The 17,858-nt window shown below is 38.7% G+C and overlaps 1 protein-coding gene across 2 annotated transcripts in view; it reads right to left on the bottom strand.

Moving 5' to 3' along the window:
* LOC126184678 (exopolyphosphatase PRUNE1-like) overlaps positions 1-17,858 on the bottom strand; it is a 144,632-nt gene that overhangs the window by 107,625 nt on the left and 19,149 nt on the right. Inside the window, exon 3 of one of the 2 annotated variants that reach the window (XM_049927167.1) lies at positions 17,250-17,297. The exons of the other annotated variant lie outside the window; for it this stretch is intronic. Within the exon in view, the coding sequence (XP_049783124.1) occupies positions 17,250-17,266 (17 nt within the window). The 5' untranslated portion in view covers positions 17,267-17,297. The remainder of the gene's footprint in view (positions 1-17,249; positions 17,298-17,858) is intronic. 2 annotated transcript variants of the gene reach the window in all.

Here is a 17,858-nt window from a genome sequence, read left to right as displayed (position 1 = left end):
ATTAATTAATTAAAATTTTAACTATGTTTTAACATGAGGTCAGACCTTTCCGTTAGTTCGCTCTGAAGAAGAGTATCTTCAAATACATCATGATAGCATAAATTACAAATTACCAGAGAAAAATGAATGCAAACATAAAATCACAAGCAACACGAGGGGATAAATGGAGGTGAAAAGATTGAACAAAGATATCTTGATCTCTGGTTACAATATCATTGTTGGATGCCCACACATGAACAACAACAAACTCACAAGTAATTAAGTTTCATACAACTATGATTGATAAATGAAAAATCAACATTATTGAAGGAAAATATTTAATTAAAACTACCAACTATCAGACAACTCATAACAATATGCAGGAAAATTATTTTTATAATAAAGTTTCGTAAATATCATGATACTTAAGATTTCCTTCAAAGAAAATAATGCAAAGAATATATGTATGAAACAAAATCATTGTACAGGATGGTCAGAAACAGTCTGAAAAACTTGTAAATGTTGCAGTGTAGGTTGTACTGGGAAATAATAGTTAAGAAAAACGGTGCCATTTCTGAGTTAAATAGCACTGAAGTTAGCCAATCAGGCCATTGCACACGCAAACTTAAACAGCTCGCCACAGATGGTGTCACCAAATGTGCTCTTTGTTTGGTTTCCTAAAAGTGAACAAGAGAGTGAAACAAAAATTGGACGTGGAACGGTAGTCTCACATGCAATCATCCGCACTACGAGGACAACTGATACAATTGTATCTGGAGAGCCACTTGAATTTATGCATGCAACAGCCTGATTCCCAAACTTCAATGCTAACTCACTCAGAAATGGCGCAAGGTATAGAACTTTTACTTCAACAATTACTTCTCAGAACGACCTACCTTGAAACACCCTTACAAGCTTTTCGTACTGTTTCTGACCACCCTTTGTAAGCATGAATTAAACCACACATAAAAGCAAAAGTGAAGTCGGTAATCAATTAAATCCAGAAAAAGTTCTGCAACAAACTATTTAAATTAATTAATCTTACTTGGATCAAACTTCTAATGTAACATGTAACACACTGGTTTTCTCCATCCTACACCTTTTACAAGTACAACGATTAATCATCTGTGAGATCTTTCATAAGAAGTACCAAATCATATTTCCATGGACAATTCAGAACAGAAAATACAAATTAATAATTTACAGCCTTCACATCTGAAGAAAGATACATTTATATATGTGAAAATCACAGCACCAAGAAGGGCAAATGCAACTGACATGAATTTAATGTCACATATTACGTACACACCAATACAAACGATTAGATTTACGTAAGGAGCTGCACACGATGTGGCTTTGTGGATTCAGTATGAGCTGAAGCACTCATCTTGGTTACTGCCAGCATCCAAATGGCATGGCATGAAGTCCAAGCGTGGCGGATTACATTTCTTGGGAATCTTCCCATATACTGTTTGTATGCTGGTCAACAAAGAGTCAGCACTGGTCACTGCAAAAAAGTAGAAGAAGGAGAACGAGAAAGAGAGAAGACTGAGGAGGAGCAGCAGAAAGAAGAACTTTCTGCAATTCAACAATCTGTGGGTAGTATTCGTGCACTTGGCACGCGTGATACTGTTGGTGCACTCGGCGCGTGCGACACTGTTGGTGTGCTTGGAGCAGGCAACAGCGGTGATGGATCTGGAACAGGTGACAACATTGACGCATCTGGCATGGGTGACAGCATTGACGCACTCAGCTTGGGTGACAGTGCTGGCGTACTTGGTGCAGGCGATAGTGCTGGCACGCTCAGCACAGGCGACAGTGATGGCGCAGCCGACAGCGTTGGCACTGGTGACGGCGTCGGCACTGATGACAGCTTTGTCGCACTTGGCACGGGGTAACATTGTTGGCGAGGGCGACAGTGTTGGTGTGCTCGGCGCGGGCGACTCCGTTGGCGTGCTCGGCACGGGCATCTCCCTTGGCGTGCTCGGCGTGGACAACTCCCTTGGCGTGCTCGGCGCGGGCGACTCGCTTGGCGTGCTCGGCGCGGGTGACTCCGTTGGCGTGCTCGGTGCGGGCGACTCTGTTGGCGAGTGCAGTGCACGTGACTGCAGTGGTGCACTTGGCATGGGTGACTGCAATGGCTCGGATGACTGCGTCGGCACAATCAGCACAGGTGACATTTTTAGCACAATCGTCAATTTTGGTGCGCTTGACCCAGCAAGCACGTTTTAGTACGGCACAGGTGACAGTATTGACATGCTCGGCATGGGCAACAATACTCGTGCGAGCGACAGTGTTACTGCCCTCAACGTGGTGTTAGCACTCACAGCTGAGGCGCGCGACACTGCTGGCAAACTCGGCGGAGGAGCGCGACACTGCTGGCACACTCGACAGAGGCGCGCGACACTGCTGGTACACTCGACGGTGGCACGCGACACTGCTGGTACACTAAGCGTACATGACTGTGCTGTCACACACAGCATTCTTTTCTCTAATTTCTGACTTTGGTGATGGAAAAATTAGAAAATGGATTATATCAGGTGTCTAGCAACAAACTTCCAGTAGGCAAATGTTTCAAAAATCAAGCCTACTAGCAACAGCTTGTATGTTGCAAAAAATCAAGCATTATTTGAAAATGGTATCGGCATTGATAAATATAACATCAACAACAGAAATAGCCTGCACTATGAACAACTCAACCTTAAGCCCATCTCACTGGGAGTTAAGATTCACCATAAGTTTGCTAGATGGTGCACTTGGCTGCCAGTTAGCAGACAGGGGTGCCAGTTACCTCCAATGCTAAACCTCTCACATAGTGTAAGGTCAGCTGCAAATTGTATCATGATTTGCTGCTGGTGTACAGAACAAACATTTCCACTTCAAGTGTACATATTCAGTGCAAACTAGAGTTATTAGCTGTTTTGGTGCTAAGCCCATGCTAATGAGCAAAGAAAGAAGAAAGAAAGGACAGAAACTTGGATTACGAGGAGAAATATAGGAGGAGGTGGGCTCTCTATGCTTCATAGAGAATTGGGGTTAATTTGCATAAACCTTATTTCAATTTGTAAAGTATCATGGTTTTATTACAATTTGGCATTAAAAGTATACCAATAATGACTGTTACATATGATTTCATCTTAATAGGGTAGAAGGTCCTTCATCCTTCGCAAATGTTATAGAAACGGATTTGCCAATAGTTGAAGAATTGCTTCTTATGGTTTTGCCTCTAATTCAAAAGAAAGATATAGTGACATGTCAGGCAATTATGCCTCTCAACAAGGTAAGCGCCTTATTGGTAACACACATATTCAAAATACAAACTTAATTTTCATTTATCATCTAATTTAGTTCTATTAGAGTGTAATTCTAAGACATGTTTAATAAGCATCTCTAAGCCTGCTGTCATACTGCTTTTTGAGCAATGAGAAACACAAAGATCTAGTTCATTCTACACAAATAGCAAACAGTACACTTTCATGGATGACACTACAGACTTTGCTTGATGTAACAAGTGTTATAGAAGATTTGGCTATAAACATAAGTCCAAGATAACTGCTAATACGTATTTGCTTAGAGTTTCTACTTGTTATGGTACAACAGTGAAATAAAATGTGATATTGTGTCCACATGATCCTGCTGAATGGAAGATATTTAAAGATGTGTTCCACAGACTCTGGCAATTCCCTAATCGTATTGGAGCACTTAATGAGATACATATCAAGTTCAGGCCCATGCATTCTGAGTGTTCATCATTCAGAAACTGCGAAGACAATGACAGCGTTGTTCTTTTAGCATTAGTAGATGATAGTTATAAATTTTTGTTTATGAACATTGGCAGAAATAGCAGAATGTATGATGGTACAATATTCAGAGATTTTCTCTTCCAAGAAGCTATGGGTAGCTCACTAAATTTGCCAAAAACGTCTCCACTCCCAGGTAGTGAACAATGTGTCCCTAAATGCTTGTGGCAGATAATGCTTTGGCATTAAAAGAGAACGTATTGGAACCATATCGTGCATGGGAGATGACACCTGTAAAAAGAACTCCACAATTTGAAGAGCACTCAAGAACATGCATCTGGCATATTGTCAAACAAATTCAGAATTTTGCTGCAGAACATCTCACTAACTGTTTTCCAAAGCTGAGCTCATTATAAAAGTATGTTCCTTGCAACATAATTTTCTTCTTGTGAGAAGCAATCAATTGCATATTCCCCAAAATGTAGAGTTCCTTGGCAGACAAGGTGTGTTCAGGAAGGTAACAGATAGTGGTTTAGTATGTTTCTGAAGCATTTTCTAATTCATTCATTCTTTCATTTTGTTTCAGTCCTTTGCCACACTGACTGGAATTAACTTGGTAGCTTCATTTGTCTCCTAATTTCTGAATGAGATGTACATTTCACTCCTCCCAACCCCCCCCCCCCCCCACTCTCTCTCTCTCTCTCTCTCTCTCTCTCTCTCTCTCTCTCTCTCTCTCTGTGTGTGTGTGTGTGTGTGTGTGTGTGTGTGTGTGTGTACAAGAATGTTTCTGCTGTTAGTTCTCTCTTTACCAGATGAATCTACAAGTACACCAATTATATGATGGAAATCACGCTCAAGAACAGGTGTTAAGAGTTATGAAGTGTACAAATGAAGTGTTCATGTTAAAATACTGATTTTCTCACTTCTTGTAAATGTACTGAGCTAACTGTAGCCTCTAGTTATGTTATTTACTGTTTGTTTATGAAGTAAATACCAAGTCATACCTACTTGGGTTTTCTGTGGTTCCCCCTTGTTGGTACAATGAATACTGGGGTGATTACATTGAAAAGGTCACTGGCAACATGCCACTCCTGACTAGTCCAGTACTGTTTCTTATATATCTGTGCGTAACATTTTGTAAATTTTACTTTTTGATATTTACCCTCTCCTCTCATGTTGGATTCCCATTGTAATGATGCTGATGATGTGGTGTACCTCTGTGTATCACTCGAACAGCTTAGAGTACCTTACTGCCCTCCTGTGCTTCATTTCCCAAACAAACAAACACAAAATTAACCATGCATGTGCTGAACTACATATTCCATAAAAACCTAACTTCTCTAATGAAGTATTATGACAGGCCAATAAGTAACAGAAGATTCCAACTAGTATCATTTTATCACTTAGGGATTTTTCGTGCTCGGTAAATGTATATATTATCTGCCTCAGTAGTGGCCCTTTTGGAACCCAAACTATGATTGGATAAATATCCCATTCCTACACTTGTGGGTGTCATCCCTGAACAACACTACCTTCTCAAAAATTTTGGAAAATTATGTAAAAAGTGGCACTGGATGGTTGGTATTGTTAGTAGTGTAGTCACTCATCTTATACAGAGGCTTAACAATGGCGTATTTTACTTTTTCTGGTAAAATACCCTGATTTAATAATGCTTCACAGAAGTAACCAAGAACATGGCATATTAGAGAGTGAAGCTTTTATGCAATATCTATATAATTTTAGAGGGCCTTTACTTTATATGGTCATGATGATCTTTCTTTCAGATTGGGATGAGATATCAATTTTTGTATCACTACATGTCCTCTGTCCTGTTTCCTCAGTGTACTGTTTACTTTCTCTTTTGAACTAATATATTTACCCAATTATAGGACTTTTTTCCAAAATTCATCATTCAAAAAATATGAGGTCATCTTACATTCATAGATTAAACTGTTGCTGCTGGGGTCAACATTTTCACATTACTTAATAGATAAATGTAGGGGTCACCATACATTTACAGATGGAGGTCATGTGCAGATTTATTTTGAAGAATGTAGAAGGGTAGGGCTGGGCAAAAGATACTCACATTCGAACAGGCTAGAGATTTCCCAATACACCAAAGTGCTCAATACAATATTTGCCTTGCTAGAACAATAGCAAAACATTTGACACATGTGTCACGTGTGAAAGGGATATGCAAGACACTGTGAAGTAACTACTACAACAATCTATTGCTCTGCTTAAATGTTGACAATTTTGTGATACACAGGAGGAAACAATGTTAAATTCTGTTGTCTTACAAACTCTTATACCTGAACAGGTTTGAAATAAGAGTTCTCATACATGTATGGATACCGCATACAAACATGTATGCTTCGTTCTAAGTAAAGGTAACATTCACAGGAAAAAAAGTTAGCTTAAGAAACCATTACTCGTGTCTGAACCCAACTCAATATTTTATTTGGTTATGAGAGACTGTAATGGTTTACCAAGTAGGTTGCAAATGAAAAAGTCGGCCACTGTTTACAAAGCAAAAAACATGGTAAAAATGTTACTAGCTTTTAATACACTTTAAAAGATGGTGACATTCAGGTGAAGCAAGAAATAAAATTAATACAGAATTAAATGTCTAACAAATGAATTTGAACACATTAAACTGACTGTAACTGTTATCACGAGAATAAATTACAGCGGCAAAAATCATTGTGGAGATAGTACGAACAGACGTCATTAGATCACAGGATGAGTGAAAGTTTGAAAATTGAACTGAATCGTGATTGCTCTTTTATTTATGTACTAGCAAACCCAAAATGCTTTGCAATTACTAACTACGTATGGGAATGGGATGTATGACATAATCTCCTCCTTCCTACTCCTCCCTCCTCCTTTTGTCCATCACCCCTCCATTCTCTGTCCTGTCCCCTCTCCCCTCACTCTTTCTCTGTCCATTTTCTCCATCCCTTCTTTGTTCATCTACTCCTCCCCCTCTCTCTGATATTGAGCCTTCTTAGTTGTTATTGCAAATTTGGATTCTGTAATAGCATTGTGAACGTAAGTTGACAAGCAAAAAATACAATTTTTCTGTTTTCTGTGAAAACTGCCTGCGAGGAAGAAAACAAAACAGCACGCTGTTGTGTATACAATTTTTATTTAAAAAATATATATAATGAGAAAGAACATGTATGGTAGAAACAATTATGCTAACAGTTTAAATGTTCTACTGTGGTAGATGAAACAGTGTGAGAAAGGAAAGAAAAAAAGCGCCACATATTCACGGCAGAGCAAAGCGCAGCATTTTCTTTCTCTTAGTTGGTTTTAACAGAAGACATGTTACTTGTTGTTTAAAAAAATATATAGCCTATGTCCATCTGAATGTTCATTTGACTATCATGTAAAAATATCAAGCAAATTGGTCAAGAAATTTTCAATATTTTTGGTAATGTTTCCCCTTTATGTATACCACGAGGGGTATTCAGAAAGTGAGGTCCGATTTGGCACAAAATGGAAACCACAGTGAAAATGCAATGTAGCTTTACACAGATGTGTTGGGCAGTGTCTTTAGTGTGCGTGCCGTTGCTTCACATTGCTCTTTTCAGTTCAGAGCACAAAGTGATCAGTAAAAATGCCTAAAACAATAGTGTCTCCTGCAAAGTATGTGGATCTGGTGAGAGACTTTGCCTGAAGCTATTCTGCCCACATAACATAACCGCCATGTGCTTCTTCCTTCCAAGACAATTCTCAGCCACATTCTGCATTAATGAAGATGCTCCTGCAGCGTATTCAATGGGAAGTGTTTGATTACCCACAATACAGCCGATAATTGGCTCCCTCCTATGTTCATCACTGCTCACATGAAACTCTGGTTATAAAGACATCATTTTGGCACAAACAACTTGTTCAATAAGTAATGCCCCATATTCTTTTTCTCAGAACATATTTATTGTTAAGAGTCAGAATTTGGGGACAACATTTGTCGACATGTCTTGTCCATGTCCTATTTTTCTATGTAGGCTCCATCACGTTCTATGACCATAAACCAACATTGTGGAAGAGCATGCATTTCCTGCAGGTTAAGGCTGTTGTCCTGTAGGTATAGCCATGTTTTCACTGCATGACTGACACTCTCATCATCTTCAAAGTGTGTTCCCCAAAGAGAATCTTTAAGCACCAACAATTCAGATGAAATGGCCTTTCTTTGAATCTTGTGGTCTGCTGTGAGCATTCGTGGAACCCATCGTGAGCACCTTTTAGAATATCCAAGTGTCTCGGTAATTGCAGATACACTTCCAAAGCCGACTGACAACTGTAGAGGCAATTGTCGAGTTGTGATGTGGCAGTCAGCATGAACAATAGCATCCGCATGATTCAGCATGTCTGGAGCAGTGGCTGGGACAGGACGTCCGGAGCATAGCTGAACATGGAGCTCTGTTTCTACATTTCCTGAGGCTGTAACTTTCTTTATCCATTGCCCAACTGTACTCATATCAACTGCACCATCGCCATACACCGCACACAAACATTTATGGATGTTCACCATGGTTTCTTTTTCTGCACACAAGAATTCAATAACAGCACACTGCTTATAATGTGAGTTACATGTAGACGCCATTTTGACGCTGCACTATGGCTCTGCGATCTCACAGAACGGTTCAAAACTTCACTTGCACAAAGAACAAACAACAAATGTGAAGTACCAACAAGGAACTTTGTCTATGTATATTAATGCCTTTTTTAAAAAATTTGGGGCATTACTTATTGAATGACCCTCATAAAACAGGCAAGTACTTTTCAAGATTTTTTGGCAATGTTTCCCCTTCCTATATTAAATATGTATTTATATAAGATGGTGGTCCAGTAGGTATATAAAAACTAACACGTATTTGAATGCAATGCTTTGTCAAAATTCTAAAACAGTTGTTGAAATTTGGGAGATTTAAAATTTTGAACAAATAGACATTTACATTTTTATTTATATTAGTTGCAGTTGTTACATATGAAATGAATCCTAGAAGATATTGCAGTCTGTGTTTCACAGTTGCTCAAGCCCAGCACTACGAATGTGTTGGAAATGGAACAGTGATACATGCTTGGCTGAGAACCAGGACGAGTGCAGGGAGGGGAGTGGTGAATGGGAAACAGATTTCATCATGCTGCCAACCATGGTAATCCATGCTGTGTGATTTGGTTTTTATGAACATCTACCACGTTTAAAATGCAATTTTCCTGAATCCATTTGTGGTCAGAATTAAAATGACTAAAATTGGACAAATACTCAACAATAGTACACATTTCAGCTGAAGACAGTTAAAGTCCAGATGGGGCCATAGCATACTTACAAGTTTCATGCCGCAATGCTGTCATTGCTCACCGTAAGGCGTGGTGGGAATGAAATGGTGTCTGTCAACAGCTGGTTGTACACAGCCAATGAGAGATCTGACATTCTCACATCAGTATAAAAGTGAAATACGCTATGTATTCTGATAAAGGAGATGTGTCCTCAGGTCCCACTGTAACAACAACCTCAAAATTTGCAACATATTGTATTCGGAAGAAACAGCCAAATATTTGTGACAACGAAGATATAAATTTTGCAGCTACACTATTATGCTGAGGAGAATTAAAAATAATGATACCACAGATGACAGGCTAAGTAAGCAAAAAGGTAGCAAAGATAAAAATTAATGTAACCATTTCTTTTTGTTTATTTTATTTCTCCTTGTATTAACAAAATATAGACAATCAATAAATGGCATAAGTTAAGAACGTTAACTTTTTACACAGACAGTTTGTCATTAACACAGTTTGTAGTTTTGATCAGTCACAAATACGTTAAAAATAGTTTTTCTCAAAGAGTCTCTTAAGAAAAGGGGGTCATCTTATATTCAAGGTTGTCATATACTTGGGTAAATATGGTATTATTAAAAATGTGTGTTACACATGGATTGTTTTTTTACAATATTCTCATTCTCTCTAAACTGAATAATATCTTCACTTTCTTTCCAATTCTCTCTGTCAACACATTGACTGCCATGTGGCCAGTAATGGTTTTGTGGCAGTTGAGATGTTAAAAATATTCCATATTAAACAGTAAAGTTTTTCTGGATCAGTTCTTGGTCTGACTATTTTGTATGCATCACTTTTCCTTTGTGAAGATACTGATACCTGTTGTGAACCAAGGTTTCTTTGACAACTTCCTGCATTTAATTATCTTTAAAAAAATTGGTGTTAATAACTATCATGACCCAATTCTAGGCTGTTAGGTGAGTTGCTGGCAGTGAAGTTTCCTTTCATAGCTTGTAGTTCTTTATTTTGCTTTAACAATATTTCCTGGTGTTATTTTGCAATGTTGTCAGTGTACTGCTACCTACAGGATCGACTGAATACTATTTCTACTTTCTTATAAGAAATAACTGTGGTGACAACTTCAAAGGGTACTGCACCATGCTACGGCAGACAGTCGTGTTTAGTGCCCCAAGTCATGTACAACCTCCAGTTACCACAGAGTCTACAAACTGCAGTGTTCATCCATCATCTTCGAGACTTTGGCTCCATAGGCATCTTAGTCCAGCTCTGAACTCTACGTAGGCATCACTCAGAGGCACAGTGACAGGATTTTAATATTTTAGAGGACTTGTAATAATTTCAAATGTGTAATTGCACTGGACATTTCACAAGAATCAGTGTCATTTAAGATAAGTATTTCTTCACCTTCAATAAATACCATTTTATAACTAATTGTTTGGAATCTTTATGATTGAAGATAACCTATGCTGTCCTGCTGCATTCCCAACAGTAACCTGTATTTTTATACTGCCATACTATCAACTAGTCAGTCAGGCAGAAGAGCAACATTAAATTACCTGAAGCCTAATGTTGTTTAATTAGTACTGGTTATCTGTTGAAATTTTACATGTCTACTAAAACAGGATTTAAGACGCCACCCATGTAAATGAAATTAAGTACTGCAGTCTCTCACTTAATATGAAAATTTTTAAGTGATTACGAGATGAATTTGCTACATCATACATGTTGTTGTTGTGGTCTTCAGTCCAGAGACTGGTTTGATGCAGCTCTCCATGCCATTCTATCCTGTGCAAGCTTCTTCATTTCCAAGTACCTACTGCACCCTACATCCTGCTGAATCTGTTTAGTGTATTCATCTCTTCATGATTTTTACCCTACATGCTGCCCTCCAATACTAAATTGGTGATCCCTTGATGCCTCAGGACATGTCCTACCAACTGATCCCTTCTTCTAGTCAAGTTGTGCCACAAAGTCCTGTTTTCCCTAATTCTATTCATTACCTCCTCATTAGTCATATGATCTACCCATCTAATCTTCAGCATTCTTCTGTCACACCACATTTCGAAAGCTTCTGTTCTCTTCTTGCCTAAACTATTTATTGGCCATGTTTCACTTCCATACATGGCTACACTCCATACAAATACTTTCAGAAAAGACTTCCTGACGCTTAGATCTAAACTCGATGTTAACAAATTTCTCTTCTTCACAAGCACTTTCCTTGCCAATCTACATTTTATACCCTCTCTACTTCAACCATCATCAGTTATTTTGCTCACCAAATAGCAAAACTCATCTACTACTTTAAGTGTCTCATTTCCTAACCTGATTCCCTAAGCATCACCTGATTTAATTCAACTACATTCCATTATCCGTGTTTTGCTTTTGTTGATGTTCATCTTATATCCTCCTTTCAAGACACAGTCCATTCCATTCAACTGCTCTTCCAGGTCCTTTGCTGTCTCTGACAGAATTACAATGTCATTGGCAAATCTCAACATTTTTATTTCTTCTCCATGTATTTTAATCCCCACTCCAAATTTTTCTTGTGCTTCCTTTACTGCTTGCTCATTATATAGATTGGATAACATCGGGAATAGGCTACAACCCTGTCTCACTCCCTTCCCAACCACTACTTCCCTTTCATGCCCCTCGACTCTTGTAACAGCCACCTGGTTTCTGTACAAATTGTAAATAGCCTTTCACTCCCTGTATTTGACCCCTGTCACCTTCAGAATTTGAAAGAGAGTATTCCAGTCAACACATCATACAAACCAGTATATTATATGTACAATGCAATGCCACTACAAAATTTTAACCAGAGGCAGCACCAACTCAAGAAGATTGAGTCTTAACAAATTTTCGTAATCTCTTGGGAATCTATAAACACAATCTAAAAAGACAGATATGCCTATCACATCAATTACCACCGAAATCTGTAGAGTACTATTGACTTCCCAATACAGAGCACAAACAACACAGCCAAAGCATTGTTTCTTCTGTCCCCTTTCTGTGGAAGAAATGTGTCACACTTCTACATAGAAATATACACAGAAAACAAAAGGAGATGTAAACTTATTTAATATCCACACTGTCCTGACCTTTAGCCTCTGTCCATGTACATGCAATATGATGTGGTGCAACATAAATTTACCTTGAATATCACTGAACAACCACAAACATAATTGATAACCATTTCCAGAACCTGTGGACCCTTAAACCACCAAATACTCAATTAGTGCACAGTATGGAATATAAAATAGTTGCTGCATTACTGCGTCTTGTAAAATGTGCACTTTTCCACAGCAGACACCTGATATGATATGGATTAATTATATATAAACTATCATGCAATGACTGCATTTTGGTTACACTATTTAAGAAAGGAATATATAAAGTCGTAAATAATGAGGAAAATATTGGAAATTTCATTTATTGTAAATTACATTTTGATGCTTTGGTATGTGCATATACAGAGTAGCCATATCTGTTCATTGAGAAATCACGAATTATTATAACAATCACTTTCATGCAGAACTATTCATGAGGATTGCAAATGCAGTGTGCCTCATGTGTCCACACACCGCAAGCTCAAATTTCAGAATGCTCCTCAATGAGTTCTTCATTACTGTAGTGAAACCAGAGGTTAATGTTGCAGATTATGAGAACAATGTATGTCCCTTTGGACTAAATCATAATTCTGAATGCCTCACAAAATTCAAAACAGTTTCAACAGTAGAGGTAGAAAAAACTATATCAAAACTAAAAAACAAAAATTCTGCAGGTTGGGATGGAATACCAGCAAAATTCCTTAAATTTGTGTGTAAAATAATAGGATACCCACTATCTAAAATAATAAACCAATACTTTGAACAAGGAAGCTTCCCAGAGGTGCTGAAGTATGCAGAAGTAAAACTGTTGCTCAAAAAAGGGTCAAGAGAGGATATGGGGAATTATCGTCCCATCTCCCTCCTTCCAGTCCTATCAAAAATCTTTGAAAATGCTGCTGCAATGCAGATTCGAAATTTAATGGAGAAATATGCTATTATTACGGAAACCCAATTTGGTTTCCAGCATGGCAAAAGTACTATTGATGTAATTAACAAGTTTATCAACAAGATCAGTGCATCATTAGACAACCAAAGTTGCAGGAATGTTTTGTGATCTCACAAAAGCCTTTGACTCTGTAAATCATGCACTGTTCATCTATAAGCTTGACAAGTATGGGATCAAGGGTAATGTTCTAAATTGGCTTACTTCATACTCATCAAATAGGAAACAAAGAGTTATTGTCTCATCAAATGCAGCAAATTACTATTGAAAATGGAAAACAGTAGCCTAAGGCATCCCTCAAGGCTCGATTCTAGGACCTATTTTGTTTTTGTTCAATGTTAATGATTTACCGAACAATATAAATGTAGTGTTGGCAGAAGAGCCAACACTGCGTTGCAAGAGGAGGCCGAAATGCACGCGTCAAATCACGCCGGCTTGCTTAGGTCTGAAACAGGATATGTAATGAATGCTATAAAGAAAAGTACGTAGCTGCTGCAATACTTAACTTTAATCCATCATATGTATACAGCATTCTTGATGATACAAGTGAGGCTCTCTCTAGAAATGGTTAATGGCGCCTTGCTAGGTCGTAGCCATGGACTTAGCTGAAGGCTATTCTAACTGTCTCTCGGCAAATGAGAGAAAGGCTTCGTCAGTGTAGTCGCTAGCAAAGTCGTCGTACAACTGGGGTGAGTGCTCGTACGTCTCTCAAGACCTGCCGTGTGGTGGCGCTCGGTCTGCGATCACTGACAGTGGCGACACGCGGGTCCGACATGTACTAATGGACCGCGGCCGATTTAAAGTTACCACCTAGCAAGTGTGGTGTCTGGCGGTGACACCACAATAAATGCTCCATCCATTTTATTTGCAGATGACACATCTGTATTAATTGAAAACCAGGAGCCAGAAAACATCCCTCGCTACATAACAAACACAATGAACAAACTAGAAACACGGTTCCAACTGAATGGATTAAAACTGAACATCCCCAAAACCCACATGGTCCAATTCAGAACAAAACAGTCAAAGCCCCAAGAAATTAAAATAACTCATAAATATCAGGATATAGAAAAAGTGGATTATGTGAAGTTTTTAGGGTTAAACCTAGACAAAAATTAAAATTGGAATAAACATGGTCCGCAGCTCGTGGTAGTGCGGTAGCGTTCTCGCTTCTGGCGCCTGGTTTCCCGGGTTCGATTCCCGGCGTGGTCAGGGATTTTCTCTGCCTTGTGATGACTGGGTGTTGTGTGATGTCCTTAGGTTAGTTAGGTTTAAGTAGTTCTAAGTTCTAGGGGACTGATGACCATAGCTGTTAAGTCCCATAGTGCTCAGAGCCATTTGAACCATTTGAATAAACATGTTGACTACCTGTTAAACAAATTATGTAGCTTTGCATTTGCTATGCAAATATTAGCTGGTGCAACAGACATGAATACAAGGAAAAATGCATACCACAGCTACTTTCAATCAATTGTAAGGTATGGTATTATTTTTGGGGGTAATTCAAGCAATATATTGCGCATACTACAGTTACAGAAAAGAATAATAAGGAACATGTGTACTACCCATCCAGGGACATCATGTCGCCCACTGTTTGAAAAACAACAGTTATTAACAGTTCCCTCCTTATACATCTATGATATTATCATCTTTCTACATAGCAATTTAGAGTTATTAGAGAAAAACTGTTTCAATCACATGTATAACACGATAAACAAAGACAATTTTATGCTTCCCACTCATCGCTTAAACCTATATGCGCAGTCTCCTTCCGCAAGGCGTTCGATACAGTTCCCCACAGTCGTTTAATGAACAAAGTAAGAGCATATGGACTATCAGACCAATTGTGTGATTGGATTGAGGAGTTCCTAGATAACAGAACGCAGCACGTCATTCTCAATGGAGAGAAGTCTTCTGAAGTAAGAGTGATTTCAGGTGTGCCGAAGGGGAGTGTCATAGGACCATTGCTATTCACAATATACATAAATGACCTGGTGGATGACATCGGAAGTTCACTGAGGCTTTTTGCAGATGATGCTGTGGTGTATCGAGAGGTTGTAACAATGGAAAATTGTACTGAAATGCAGGAGGATCTGCAACGAATTGACGCATGGTGCAGGGAATGGCAATTGAATCTCAATGTAGACAACTGTAATGCACTGTGAATACATAGAAAGATAGATCCCTTATCATTTAGCTACAAAATAGCAGGTCAGCAACTGGAAGCAAATAATTCCATAAATTATCTGGGAGTACGCATTAGGAGTGATTTAAAATGGAATGATCATATAAAGTTGATCGTCGGTAAAGCAGATGCCAGACTGAGATTCATTGGAAGAATCCTAAGGAAATGTAATCCGAAAACAAAGGAAGTAGGTTACAGTACACTTGTTCGCCCACTGCTTGAATACTGCTCAGCAGTGTGGGATCCGTACCAGATAGGGTTGATAGAAGAAATAGAGAAGATCCAACGGAGAGCAGCGCGCTTCATTACAGGATCATTTAGTAAGTGCGAAAGCGTTACGGAGATGATAGATAAACTCTGCAGGAGAGACGCTCAGTAGCTTGGTATGGGCTTTTGTTAAAGTTTCAAGAACATACCTTCACCGAAGAGTCAAGCAGTATATTGCTCCCTCCTACGTATATCTCACGAAGAGACCATGAGGATAAAATCAGAGAGATTAGAGCCCACACAGAAGCATACCGACAATCCTTCTTTCCACGAACAATATGAGACTGGAATAGAAGGGAGAACCGATAGAGGTACACAAGGTACCCTCTGCCACACACCGTCAGGTGGCTTGTGGAGTATGGATGTAGATGTAGATGTAGTATATGGCAATGAAAATTCATAACAAGCTAAAAGGAAAGAATGTTCTGAGTATGAACCTAGAGACACTGAAAACAAAGCTTCATGATACACTTGTCAAACGCTGCTACTACATTGTTGAGGAGTTCATGAAGGATGAACTGAACATTTGAGCAGGATAAATTTACATATAGTCTTGTGTGTAAATGTAGCTGTCCTTCACAAAAGGGAGAAAAGAAAAATAAAAGTTTATATTAATGTTAAAATTATTTGTACCAATTAGACCTAAGTTGTGTTATCCATTTTTTTGACGTGTCTCCTGTACACTAATCATATGATTAGAAATTGTATGATTCAAATGGCTCTGAGCACGATGCGACTTAACTTCTGAGGTCATCAGTCGCCTAGAACTTAGAACTAATTAAACCTAACTAACCTAAGGACATCACACACATCCATGCCCGAGGCAGGATTCGAACCTGCGATCGTAGTGGTCGCTCGGTTCCAGACTGTAGCGCCTAGAACCGCACGGCCACTCCGGCCGACTAGAAACTGCATGTTATGAGACGAATAAAACACTATTCACTAATGACTGCTACACAAAAATGCATTGTTTCCTGAACTAATTCAATATTGAAAACAGGAAAGTCAAATGAATATTTATAAGTTATCCTCATGCCTTTTGTCTTTTCAACCATGGCAATCATTAATTGAAATCTTATTGTTTCAGTTATTTCTCTGGCTATCGAGCCAATGAAAACCACATGGTTGTCAATGGCACATTTGGCAGCAGCTTGTTGGTGAGCCTGTTTCAAATATATTTTTTGTGCAATCAGTCTGACTACAGCCATTTAACTATCACGAAACCTCTTCCTGTTTCTCCTACTCAGGAGTCTGCTGGGTAGGAGGTGGTGGTGGTGGTGGTGGTGGGTGGTGGTGGTGGTGGTGGTGGTGGTGGTGGTTCTACTGGTACTGTTGCTGGTTCTGCAATCTGTTTAACAATGCACACTGGATTCAGTATATGTAAATCCAGTCTACAGCACTCCTCCACAAAGTGTTGTGGAGACTGCTGCATTTTTCTACTTTGTGAATGCGAAGACTCACTGCTTGCGTGCAAATTGCAGAACATACTGAAATTTATTGCAGTACTATAACTGAATGAAATGCTAAACATCGCAATAAAACAGCTCAGTATACTGAAGTTTTGTAAAGAATGTAAGCAGTAGTTCCCTAATCAGGGGTAGCTTTTATGACAATTTCTAAAATTTAATTCAAATTTTTTGTCATAGAATTTTAATTGGACATGCACAGTGTATAAGGCCTACAAAATTCAGTTTTTGCCTTAAGTAAATAGTTGGGTAACTTACCTATTTACTTTCATCATAGTTCACTGCTAAGGACTGTCCACCTAGGCACTGGTAGAAAATGGATTGCCAAGATCAGTAATTTATCATAGTATCAGAGCTACTTTGTACATCTACAAAATTGTAAGTTCATATTAACCACAATAAAATTCTGGTGGGGAAACTACATTTCAAACCATTGGTCATTGAAGATTATGTATTTTCAAAAACAATCAGAAGTGAAAATCCACTATAATATTACCTATTTTCTGTATATGCATCACACAGTACTATTAAGTGCAACATTATCACAAGGCTGTGCTATAATTTTGAAAAATAACATATTAGAAAATACAGGGCTATTGCAAATGATTGAAGCGATTTCATAAATTCACTGTAGCTCCATTCATTGACATATGGTCACGACACACTACAGATACGTAGAAAAACTCATAAAGTTTTGTTCAGCTGAAGCCGCACTTCTTGTTTCTGCCGCCAGAGCGCTCGAAAGCGCAGTGAGACAAAATGGCGACAGGAGCCGAGAAAGCGTATGTCGTGCTTGAAATGAACTCACATCAGTCAGTCATAACAGTGCGACGACACTTCAGGACGAAGTTCAACAAAGATCCACCA

This window comes from Schistocerca cancellata, chromosome 4 (genome assembly GCF_023864275.1).
Source record: "Schistocerca cancellata isolate TAMUIC-IGC-003103 chromosome 4, iqSchCanc2.1, whole genome shotgun sequence".
NCBI classification, from domain to species: domain Eukaryota; kingdom Metazoa; phylum Arthropoda; class Insecta; order Orthoptera; family Acrididae; genus Schistocerca; species Schistocerca cancellata.
This window is presented reverse-complemented; position numbering and strand designations above follow the sequence as displayed.